The sequence below is a fragment of the Apostichopus japonicus genome, chromosome 2 (assembly GCF_037975245.1).
Source record: "Apostichopus japonicus isolate 1M-3 chromosome 2, ASM3797524v1, whole genome shotgun sequence".
Lineage (NCBI taxonomy): Eukaryota > Metazoa > Echinodermata > Holothuroidea > Aspidochirotida > Stichopodidae > Apostichopus > Apostichopus japonicus.
This window is the reverse complement of record NC_092562.1, coordinates 21,091,964-21,104,931: the sequence shown is the minus strand read 5'-3', so window position 1 is coordinate 21,104,931 and position 12,968 is coordinate 21,091,964. Positions and strand designations below refer to the sequence as shown.

Sequence of the window (12,968 nt, the reverse complement as noted above, 5' to 3'; positions counted from 1 at the left end):
TCGCAGAAACCTAGTCTATGTATTTTGGTGACTTTTGTTGCGTATTTAATATATAAAACTCATGACCACCATCGTCCGACTTCGTTGCCACGGTCGGGGGATGATATAAGAGTTGCACTGCATGAGTCTGCTTACCAAACAGTGCTTTATATTCGGAAGTGAGGTGCATTGAATACGCGCAATGATTAAATTTTAAAAACATAGTATTTGAACAATTAAATATTAATTGACTAGTTTTAATGACTTATTATGATTCGTTTAACATCCCGTAGTATATATCCAGTGACATAACTACAACAGCATGCTTCTCATTTACAGACCAAGACAAGTACAGAGATGGTTTTCATTTTACTACTGTGCGTCGTTGACGTCATATCAAATGCCTATTTATTTATCTCATTGACATTGCACAGAAGAATCTCCCCACCGGAAGACTTTTTGAGACTCTCCCAAATCAATGTAAATGACAAGAAGTCTGTGAGATGTCTGGTCAGAGGGCTTTTGCCCAAAAATTGAATAAGTAAGAAATATCATCGTAAGAGTTAGGCGTACATAATTGTAAGGACAGACTTAATATTCGGTAGCATACATAATTCGGACAACGCAAATGATTTACTGTACTAAGTGTAGGCTGATTGAAGCGGATTTCACAATATTAATGCATGGCATAACGTTATTGTTATAGACTCCGTATAGGCCTAACCAATATAATAATACTAACTTAACAGGCAAGGCTACATTTTTAAATTGTAGAACAGCCGAACTATGTACGTGTGCTTGTAGCCTGTTTAGGTGTGACCAAGCTAGTCATGATTAAGGGTAAGTCACAGGCAAGCATTTCTTTGAAATTGGGATGAAATGATAACAACAGTCAGTAACAGACTAACACAGTAGCTCCAGCCCAGGCCTACAGTACTCTCCTTTAGTCACAAATTCATGGTTTAATTTTGATTGTCTTCAGATGAGGCCTATAGCATCAGATGTGTTAGAGACTGGTAACGTAATTGACAAACTATGCAAGTCCAAAGTGATGATGGCATTGTTAGTTAGTGAGATGAAAAAGAGATAGACTAGATTAAAAGGAACAGGAAAGAGAATGAGATACAGTACACAAAAAACAAACCATGGCCCTTCCATTAGTCCAAGTCGATCTGTAACGCAACCTTAGGTAAAACTCTTAAGCTTTATATAATTAGGTTCACCAATAGGGGCTAACTTTAGACCTATTTTATCAACAATATTTTCAATTCTGATTGCCTCTGTATCTCAATAGGCTTTACATGCATATCACAAAAAATGTGGTAACTGGCCTACAGTATGAAAGACATTCATATGAATTACAGCACTTGCATTTATAACTTTGATTTGATGTTAGGATTGTTCTTAGAAGCAAAATATGACTCACAAAGGATGTCATGATTGCTTATGAAGGTCTGTATGAGAAAGAGACCAAACACAATGAGGCACAGAAGGACCATTACTTTATAATATCCTTTTATGTGTCTTCTTGTTTTTTGCCTGCAATGCACACATGACTGTGATCTGATGAAAGATGATCACATTTGTCAAATAGAAATGAATGGAACTCTTACTGTACACAGAGAGAATCTCTAATCTTACATTGTCAGTTCATATGTAATTTCATATTTCTTTTCACTTTCTGTTTTGTAATCTAGGACCCACCAGGCAGCTGATATACGACGTCAGGTGTCCTCAACCATCTCTGGAAGGGATGGTTCCAAGTATGGGAGTTTCTCATCTAAACCTGGCTCAGTAAGTCCAGCGTAAAATTTTCAAATCTAACATATGTATTCAAGGAAATTGCACAAGGTAGTATGGTTAAGTCAAATGTATCCATAGTTTCAAATAGCTTACACTCACACATGAATACAACAGAGAACTGTTCCCAACATGGCTGAAATTGATCAAGTTTTAGACAAACGTAACATTGATTGGGACTTAACGCGATAATTAACGACTACCGTTAGCCTCCATGAGGCAAAAGAACCTACCCAGTTTTATCATTATTATTATAGTAGAAAGCTGAGTGTTGTGAAGTTTGTGAAGTAAGTGCTCAGCAGTGAAATGAAAGTGTTTAATAATCTCCAAGTCATCACAATATTCTGCTTCAAAGTATAATCTCATCATTTCTTTATCGACCATTGGATTCAATGGTTGCCATCATGAGGAAGATTCCTTCATTTTCATAACAAGCAACACTTTGTATGATCCCAGTGCCCCCAACATATGACTGATCAAGTTCTTATGTGTGTTGAAGAGTGTCACAAAATCCAAAGTTACGTCTGATGATGTGATTGTCTAAGTTTATTTGTAGAAGTTACCAGATTTTTCATATTCTGTTGGATGCCACCTCATTTACAGTATATTATTTGTTACATTACACAAATTTGACATCAATTTCTGACATCATTACTTTTAAATGTACTTTGTTTTAGTTTTGTTACTTGATATTAATTTTTCTCAAGTTTATATCGCCTCTCTGTTCCATTTAATAACATTAACAAGGAAACTCACTGATGTAAATATGAAAGGCAGTTATTTCTTAACAATTGTTTGCATTTGGTCACATTAATAAATAGGCATGGAATCTTTCAAAAGTATGTTACTATTAGCATATATGAATTTGGAAGCCCCCTCCCACTCCACTCCCCCTCCCCCACCCCTCCCTCCCAAATAAAAGAAAGAGAGAATAAAGTAACACATGTCTAAATATCCTCGCACATGCAACCATTACTAAAATATCCTGAAGTTGAAGGCTGTTGCATTCGTCAGCCGGTGAAACGAGTTTGCAATTTTTTGCAATATATATTTGCAATATTTGATGAAAATGATGTAGCTTTGTTTTTGCTCTGTGAATATGAACCAGCACTTGAAAAATTGAATGATTTCATATGACTACCAGACATGTTTCAGTAAACATTTTGATAACAGTGCCCATTATACTGTAGCTCAAAACAAAACCTAGTTCTGTCAAATTTTGTGTTATGAAAAATTTGCAATCGTAAGAATTTTTCTAGCTGCTACGGGGATTGAGTGATCGTTACGTAGAATTTTCAAATTCCAGAAAAAGGCAGTATTATCTTCGTCTGACAACAGAGATTAACCTTGGTATAACAGTGCAGGACAAAATCTTTCTCTGAACAAAACGTCCTGCTCGATAATAGTCGACCATTTATATGTACTAATACTAACCTAAATACAAAGACAACTGTATGCTGTATATATATATCTCATTGCATGCAGTCGAAATCGGATTCTTCAAGTTCTCTGGTCGACGTTGACCCTTCAGTAAGTGTCAATCAGTTTTTGTTGTTCGGGCTGGTTTATTTCATTTCTTTCTCTATGTTCATGTTGACCTTCTCATCATCCTCTCTTGTGCCTTTCACTGTCTTCTGTCTCCGCCGGTAACCATCTCTCCTTGCTTGACTGTCTCATGGATATCTCTCCTCCACCAGGCTTTACATATATTTATAATTCTACGAATGGCTGCTTCATCTTCTCGTCGAGAGAATCCATTTTCATCTGTTATTGTTAGGAAGGTAACCTTCAGGGGGAAAACCAAAAGGGTGGGGAAGTGGGGAGGTGGGTAGATGGGTTCAAGATTGATTGGGGTGGGACCTCATTCTTCATTTTCTTCCCACCATTTCTGTCGACTCTTTTATAATGATATCCAGTCGAAAAGAGATGATAGAGACAGACCTGGCTCCAATTTTTCAACCTCCTCCCACATTGAGCATTCTGGTATTTTGCATGCATTTGGGGGGGGGGGGGGGGTCTTAGTCGATTAATTGAAAATTTCTGTTACTGTTTGTTTTGTGTGTTTGGATATTTACCTCAAAAGTTGTTCACTTCATTTCTCTTGCTTGCATGCTATACATGGGAGAGAAGAAAGTTTGTAATATCATGCATTTGACTAGTATATATGTGGTGCCAACTGGGGGAAAACGTCTAATTTACCAATTTTAAATGGCGAGGTACCATGGACAGCCATATACAAAAGCTGTATTGGAAATGGGGAATTGCTTTTATCAATGTATTTTTAATTGACCAGTTACTGCGGACAGTTTTATACAATAGTTATATTGGAAGTGTGCATCTAAGTTTACTAACTATTTAAGCAGAATGGAAAATTCTGCTCTCTGGGGGCTTCAGAGGTAGGGTGTCGGGCTTAATCGCTTTAATAACATACATCAAAATGTAAGCACAAAATTGTATTGTAGATTCTGGTTATAAGTTCTTGAAGCAAGTTAAGTTGAAGCAAGGTAAGTTGATCTGAAATAATAAATCTGCAAAATATAAACATTTGTTGAAACAGCCAATAGCATTGTTGGCAATATGCCACTTTGGTGATGACTTTCATATTTGCCACAATGTCCATCTGAAGTTTCCTAAGCATCCATCACACCATCCAAACAGTAGTAGCAGGAACCATTACAAATATCATGAGGCATTTTGCAGGGAATGTGAAACGATTGAGGTTCTCTCCACATTGTGTTGTGCAGTATATTTGCTGACAATTCTGTAGTAAATTTCTCTGACTACAGAGACTGCTTTACTGAACATATTACATTTGTATATCAAGTTTAAATATACTTTGCCATATTTGACGACATAGTGTCTGGTATATTTACCAGATAAATTACTCCTGTGTTTGATTCCAGCCTTGATTTATAACTCTCCTGTAAATGACAGTGTTTTGGTATAAAACCATGATGCGTTTAAGCTTTAAATAGTTTAAGCCCTGAAAGTTTGAAAATTCAAAAAACCCTCTGAAAATGCCAACTGGAAAAGACAGGCAAACAAATTCAAGTCAGAAAACAAAATTTCGGCTAGAAAAAAGTAGTCCTTACTGTCTGCAGTATCTATGTTTAAATATAATGTACTTTTTCAAGATTTTCATTCACCACTTGATTCTTGTTCATTGGAAGAATGTAAAGTACAGTAATTGCATACTGTTCAGCCTTGATTTGAGCCTAATTATCATTGTGCTTGATCAGTCTGATAGTCATATACCCATGTCTCCTCAAATTCCCACTGTGCAAGGGCTGTTGGCAACCAATTGTGGCTTTGATATTCCATCATTGTCTTGATTCAATTGCACTTTAGCTATCCACCTACCTCTGAAGAAATTTATGGAATAATTTATCTGGTATGGAATCACAAACTGCTATGCACAGATGTTTTAATATTTCGTTACAACCATACCTAATTTTGTCTTTCCTGGTGCAATATGGCTGCAGACTTAAATGAAAGAGATAATGTTCCACTGTTCATCTTTGCATGGAGTACTCCCTTTGAAATGATGTCATCTCCAGTTTCGTTAATTGAAGATATATAAATATCAGCTTGGTTTGATTTTTTCAGTTAAGAAGTCTTAACGTCATATTGATAGCAGGGTGCAGCACCACGATGAAGTGAAATCTTACACCATCTTATGAGTCAATGCATGTTGCTGTGTTTATTTGTGTCATGAAACACTTTCATTATGTCTTGAAAATAATTTGGTTGCTCAGCACGTCTAAGAAAGTACTTGTGTGAACCTCTTTGCATGGTAAAACTGATACAGTACTGATACTATTTTAAATGGTTATTTCTGGGACAAAAGTTATATTTTTCACTTGCATGGAAAAACTTACAAATGGCAAGTCAAATGTCAACATTACATGTTTGTTTAAAGTCATCCTTATTGCAGCCATCTTGTCTAAAATTCTTTGACTGGATGTTCTTGTTTATTTAGTTTTTCAGCACAAATCAGAGAAATAATGTTTTTGACTTCAAATAAACAAAATTGAGAAGAAAAGGAAGAAAGTTCTACTGTTCATAGTTAAATTTTTCATACTCGCAGCATTTTCTGCTTTCTCTGGACTAAGTTGTCTTAACACTGACACCAAAATGTGGATACCAAATCAGTAAAAGTCAGTAAATGAACAAACAAGGACAAACAGTTTCATAGGAGACAGATTTGGTAACATACAGTATTTTGCTTCTTTTGGTTTGTGTAGGTCATTGCTAATACTTAGGCAAAAGTAAAACAAGCAAATAAATATTTGATTACATTTTTGGCCAGTCTATTTTAATAAACTGCCAGTTTATGTGAAGTATCCGTCTGTGCGGTATTTATAGTACTGTGACAGTTATGTTACAAAATGAATTGTAGAAAATTTCAAAAACAAGAAAGTTTGGTTGACATTTGAATGTTATTGCTGATATAGATATGTGATACTACAGGTAGGTGGATACAATGAGTTTGTTTATATATCATTTTAAAAGAGCAGTGTTGCTCATACATTCCATATAATGTATGCATAATGTATGTATAACTTACCCAGACCTGTGAGACATACTTGTATCACATACATAATTAACAAAAACTAACAAGGTCTCAATGTAACATGTTTGTGAAGAATTTTTTTCTTTCTTGTCAGCATGTACTGTACAGTACAGAGACAAACTTGCATTAATACTAGACATAAGCCAAGGTGTTTTAATTTATTAGAATTTATAATTTATAATTTAATATCGATTGGATGTTTAATGATACTTTCAGTGACAGCATAAAATCTTATATTTCTGTTCTGATAGGTCCCCCTATCGGATGTAGTGGACCCCCTTCAGTTTGAGGATTACATACAGAAGAACCAGTACCAAGCAGAGACCGACTCTTTGAAAGCGCTACTGGAATTTCCCGAAGACGATGTCAGCGTGGTAGCGGTCAACAGAGAATCCAGAACGGTTAAAGTACCACATCCAGAACAGGAGTAAGAATAGACAGTTTTGTATTATCCTAGAAATAGGTTTATAAAAGCGTTCTTTCTGTAGCAGCGCTGTTTTGTACTAGTTTGATAACTTGAAACCAGTGCTATGAAATAGTTGACAAAGGCAGGGGCATAATAGAGGCAAAGAAACTGAGAATCTATGAAGGTTGTGGGTTTGATCCCTAGCTGACTAAAGTAAGGTTGGTCTTTCATCCAAAGATCCATAGTTTTCCAATCTGAAATGGTTTACCCAAATTGCAGAAAGTTCAGAATGAGCTAAAACCTGTAAATTGCATAGCCAATTTGGCTTCTCCCATATATATATATATATATATATATATATATATATATAAATATATATGTATATATATAACAAGGAAGGGTCAGGACTGCAAGAAGAGTGCTCTATGCTATAAAAGCAGAGCCTAAACATATAAGTAAATGCCTTGGTAAGTACAGCTGTTACTCGGAGTTTCACGCCCTTAGGGTGGCGATCGTCAGACAACTGAACAAATACTCTCTGCGCGGATATATTCTATGGGGAACACGAACCCTATTTTTTACGTGCACGGTTCATTGGTTTGAGCCTATATACTGACTGATTAACCCATCAAAAAGCGAGATGGGCAGAGTGAGTAAGCACATGCTAGACCGCATTAACACCAGCCTAAGGAAACGACTACAGGTCAACCAATGGCGCAGCACCCCTGCTGTTTTGGAATGGTTCTCAGCTCTGAAGGATAAAGCGCACCTTACATTCATGATCTTCGACATCGTTGACTTTTATCCTTCCATCACCAAAGAGCTACTCAGCAAATCACTAACATGGGCCCGCCAGTATACCCCTATCCAGGACACCGTTTATGCCACCATCATACACGCCAGAAAATCCCTCTTATACGATCTTGAGGGACGCCCTTGGGTAAAAAAGGCCACCACAGATGCCTTTGATGTCACCATGGGCGGTTTCGACGGAGCTGAAGTCTGTGAGCTGGTGGGCTTATACATCCTTCATAAGTTAGGTGATCTCATCGACTCGCACGATATTGGCCTCTACAGAGACGATGGTCTTGCTGTACTCAGGGACCACTCGGGCAGCCAAGCGGATAGAATGCGGAAACGTATCGTAGCAGCCTTTCATACCTTCGGTCTAAAGATAACCACCCAAGCCAACATTAAGACCGTCAACTACCTCGACGCTACACTGGACCTACGCACCGGAACACATCGCCCATTCCGTAAGCCTAATGACCAACCCACATATGTTCACTGCCTCTCCAACCACCCCCCGGAAGTCACCAAGCGTATTCCAGAGAGCATCGGCAACAGGATCTCCACTCTTTCATCTAACGAAGAGATCTTTGACAACGCTGCCCCCATATACAACGATGCGCTCCGAGATAGCGGCTACACCGACCACCTAGTATACAACAACAGTACGGAGAGCAGCAAGAAGCAACCCAGAAAGAAACCCCGTACCAGGAACATAATATGGTTTAACCCACCTTATAGCCGTAATGTCAAATCTAATGTGGGGAAATTGTTTTTCAGACTACTCGCCAAGCACTTCCCGAAAGGAAACAAGCTCCACAAAATTTTCAACAAAAACAACGTGAAATTGAGTTACAGTTGTATGGGCAATATGCGATCAATCATCAACAGCCATAATAACCGGCTTCTATCACAAAATGAGCTTAGACCGCAGCTGGCTCAACGCATATGCAATTGTAGAGTAAAACTTAATTGCCCCCTCAACGGGAATTGCTTGGTGAGCAGTGTAATATATAGGGCCGATGTTACTACTGGTGATGACACCAAATCATACATAGGGCTATCGAGTGGCCCCTTTAAGCAAAGGTACAGTAACCACAGTAAGTCATTCCGACATGAGGGTTACGAGAAAGAAACAGAGCTTTCCAAACATATATGGGACCTGAAGCGTAAAGGTGCCCCCTTCGTTATTGAGTGGAGCGTACTTAAGCATTCCAATACCAGCATGCGTAGATCCGGTCAATGTAACCTCTGTATTGATGAAAAGCTTTGTATCCTCCTGTCCAAAAACCCGCATTTACTCAATAAGAGATCTGAATTCATCTCCAAGTGTCGCCACAATAGGCTCAAACCAATGAACCGTGCACGTAAAAAATAGGGTTCGTGTTCCCCATAGAATATATCCGCGCAGAGAGTATTTGTTCAGTTGTCTGACGATCGCCACCCTAAGGGCGTGAAACTCCGAGTAACAGCTGTACTTACCAAGGCATTTACTTATATGTATATATATATATATATATATGTCATAAAATTAATGCCTTCCAGACCGTCTATTTATAACTTCTATACAGAATGCATTCTCCAACTTTTACATCAGACACAAAATGTGTCAGCCCAAGTTGTTAATATCTCAAAAATGATATTGGAAATTGTAAGCAGATTTCCACAGAAATGCTTGCCTTACATTCGACATCTGAACTAGAAAATAGATTTTAAAAGATATTTTTTTCATGCAGTAGACTACTGTAGGTTGGTAACAGTCGATATTACTTTTGTGTGCTTTGGGTTCTCATGTTGTATTTTTATAATTACAAAACAGATATTAGCTTCAAATGTTAATATCTCAAACCCTTATTTTTGAGAATATATGGAATTTGAATGCAATTTTTTTTTACAAAGCTGCTTTTATTCTGCTCTTTTTGACACATGATCAAAAATAAAGTTTAGATAAGAATTATATTTACAAATTTTTCACAAAGAAAAACATCATCTTTATCCTATAACACACAGAACTGATCATGAAATGCAGTGGTATTGGTTGTCCAAAATTAGCATTATAATCTAGTCTTTATTTTTGATGCATTCAAAGAAATAAAGCAAACTAATAGTCAGGAGAACAGGTACTGTACCTGGTAGATACGAAACTAGTGGCACTATTAAACTTTGCCTCTTGAGTAGACAAAATGTAAAGTGTAAACTTTGGCATGGATTCTCATGGTTTTGCAAAAGTGACGTTTGAGAATCGAATGCACAAAATGACAGAATTTTGCACGACGCAAAACGGCTCGTTTAGGATTTCTCGTGTCCCTTTCCGCCAGTCCTGACGTCTCCCTGATCACACCATAAGGTGTACTGTACTGTATTTAATTTCAGAGAATTTTATATTTCTTCCTTTCAAAATAGTGCCGAAAGTAACAGCCTGGTTAAAGATTGCCTGCATTGGTACACGTGTGATTGGGGGGTAGTCAGCAGAAAATACGAAGACTGCGTAAGGAACCACGAGCACGACAAAATCTGCCAGCAGCAGAAGGACCTGGTCGCGAGCCGAGAGCAGACCTTTGAAGTGGACGTCGCCGCTCTGGAGGACCAAGGAAGTCAGGTTAGGCCCCATAGGGTGTAATCTTCTGGTACCATGCTGCAGTTTCACAGAAAATATGCACTGCTGGACTGTGTAGATAATCCTTCCAGTTTGATTATTTTGCCTCAGCCTTGCTGCAGGGGAGTTTGCAGCAGCTGCAGCTTTTGTATTTTTGTTTTTCTCAAGAGAAATTAAACTGAGAAAACAGTTGGAAATAGGATTCAAAGGTAATGACACCACAAGCAGAAAGAGATTGTCAGAATTATACTAAATAAAAATGGTAGATTGAGAAGGAATAGGGGGAAAAGGAGGGGGGGAGACAAGGTAGGACTTGGCATGAAGTTGTACATTGCTAAGATTGCTCCTCTTTGGTGGCATGTTATCGTACATACCAGATGGAGTCTACTACAGGGAGGTATTTAAGGTATATCTAACTTCTATTGTCTTCATGCGTCATATTCATAAATATCATCATCATTATGAATTTGAAAAAAATCTGACCCATTTTACTCCTTGGTTTTGCTCCAGACGGATGAGGGGTACGACAAGCGTTCCTCAATCCACTTGGAGAACACTCCGAGGGGCAGCTGGGCCTCCAGCATCTTCAACTTGAACAACAGCGAGGCTGACGATCTCTTCCTCCAGCTACTGGAGAGGGTAGCGATGGACGAACAGGACCTCATGAACGCCAACGCCCGTATGACCAAGAGACAGCCAAATATCATGTGTCTGTATCCACCTCCAGAAGATGTGAGTACGGCCTGGATGAATTAAACAAACGAGAGAAAGGCATTAAGGAATGTAGGATGCATTAAAGACCACTGGTATTGCCCCAGGCAGTGTAAAAATTTGATAAAAGTTTTCAAAGTACTTTCTAGGAGGTACTAACTTTCTAAATTCTTCTCAGATATGGAGGAGTTTGCCAAATTGCACTTCTGTATATTTTGTAGCATTTAGTTCTGTGATTTCATGATTTTGTAGTCAACAAGTGTTTCCTGCATTCAATAACCACTGTTCCTACAAACAATTTGGTTTGTTGTAGGCTATATTAGTTACTGTCTTTCAGACTAGTCCATGGAATTATAATCCAATCGTCCCTTATTTGTTTATCGACTGGTTACGATTTCAATTTTCTTCATTAACGGCTAGATTATTTGATATAGTATAATATATATATAGACTCATGATGTATATTTTCTTCTTCCAGGCTGATGCCATTGAAAGGAAAATGTATCCACAGATTCCAAGACAGCACTTTGGCTATAGGTTGCTAGTCAAGTGTGACAAGCTTCAGTAAGTATACACTGCTTTAAGTTACCTCTGTGATGATGGAAATAAGCCACAACATTAAAATCATCCATTTTGACAATTAAGTTAAATATTTTAAAATGTAAAGAGTAGGATACATACTGAGCATGGCAGTGTTTTTACAGAATTTCAGTACCATCAAAATGATGCTGACATTTGTGGCCCCCCACCCCCCCTCGCCCCCTTTAAAATGTAATATTCTATTTTGAATTTAAACCTTGCTTTAAGAGTGATCAAACTATGTGACCTCAAAATTGCACATACAAATGCAAAGCAATACATTCCTCAAAACGAATAAACTACAAAGGAAATCCATTTTTGGTATGTTTTAGTTCATGCGTGGCCTTACAAACAATTTATAAATATATGGCAAAAGGGAAAAAGTAGGTATTTGTAGGTATTTTGGACTAGAACAGCCACTGGTGTCATGTCTCAAAATGTTCCTGTTCTGTAACTGATAATTAACTTACTTTGTGATCCTGGCTACTGGTGCTTACTCGTTAGTTAGCATTTATATAGCAGTGCTTTGACAGCACGGCAGGTTTTGGATGGTAGTCCCGTTGTCTTAGATGACCAAATTGCTGTTTGACAACCAAAATCAGCCGTGGAGGTTGTGTAGCGGCGATGTCGCCTAATACCACCAAATACTTAAAGTAATAAATTGGTATCACCCCAAAATCTTGTGTTCTATTCACCAACATAAACATCTCTCCTACAGTGTACTGTACCTCCTACAGTGACAAACTGTACTGGTAACTTTTATTTAGCTGCATTATACGGACATCCTAAAAATCTGAAAATTCCTTAAAAAAATTGGCCTGCAACACTTGTTGAACTTTTTAGTGATGAAAGATAGAAGTTTAGTCCACAAGTATTTGGGAAACGTAGAGGTGACTATTAACCGGCTCTTTCACCAGGCTTCCATTGGCATTTGATATTTAAAATTACCGAAGGCTTTTCTCCAGAGCAAGGGTTTTCCATTACTTTTCTACAAGTGCCACATAGGAGAAACATCAGTCGGAGCAAAGCGCCACAGAAAACTAAATTCTCACTATACTTAGATTGAACAAATGTGCATTTTAATGCTCGTAAGGTGCTCAAGCCTTAGATCTTGAGGACTTGCATACATGATAAAGACAAGATTGTGGACAATTTCTAATTTCTTTATTTTGTGTGTGGTGGTAGATGGGGAAGGGTCGGTTTGGCCTGTAGGCAGCCTATCGTTAACCCCTACTCTAGGGTACCATTGTGTATATTTAACAATTGTTTCCTTTCTTTTTTTCAGATTGGAGGTTGACATAGAACCTGTCTTTGCATGCATGGCATTGTATGATTGTAAGGAGAAGAAAAAGGTATTTGAGACATTGATAACTCTATCAAAATTTGACAATCACTGTCTGGATGTTGTTGATGCGACCTCTGTGTTGCTATGTTTGTCATCTTGATATTAAAATTGTATATTTAGAGCAGATTGGGAGATTTTTTTGCAAAGTTATCTCTCTCTCTCTCTTGATGATGATAATTGTGTGCTGGTT

General features: G+C 37.8%; 1 protein-coding gene across 4 annotated transcripts in view; it reads left to right on the top strand.

Moving 5' to 3' along the window:
- Positions 1-361: 361 nt before the first annotated feature.
- The window catches only part of LOC139981908 (dedicator of cytokinesis protein 7-like), a 49,253-nt gene continuing 36,646 nt past the window's right edge, over positions 362-12,968 (top strand). For 2 of the 4 annotated variants that reach the window (XM_071994334.1, XM_071994324.1), the window contains exons 1-8: positions 362-520; positions 1,677-1,773; positions 3,265-3,309; positions 6,604-6,779; positions 9,951-10,146; positions 10,654-10,875; positions 11,333-11,418; positions 12,719-12,785. In XM_071994334.1, coding sequence (XP_071850435.1) covers positions 483-520; positions 1,677-1,773; positions 3,265-3,309; positions 6,604-6,779; positions 9,951-10,146; positions 10,654-10,875; positions 11,333-11,418; positions 12,719-12,785 — 927 coding nt within the window. In that variant the 5' untranslated portion in view covers positions 362-482. The remainder of the gene's footprint in view (positions 521-1,676; positions 1,774-3,264; positions 3,310-6,603; positions 6,780-9,950; positions 10,147-10,653; positions 10,876-11,332; positions 11,419-12,718; positions 12,786-12,968) is intronic. The other 2 variants (XM_071994349.1, XM_071994339.1) reach the window with 1 other exon arrangement.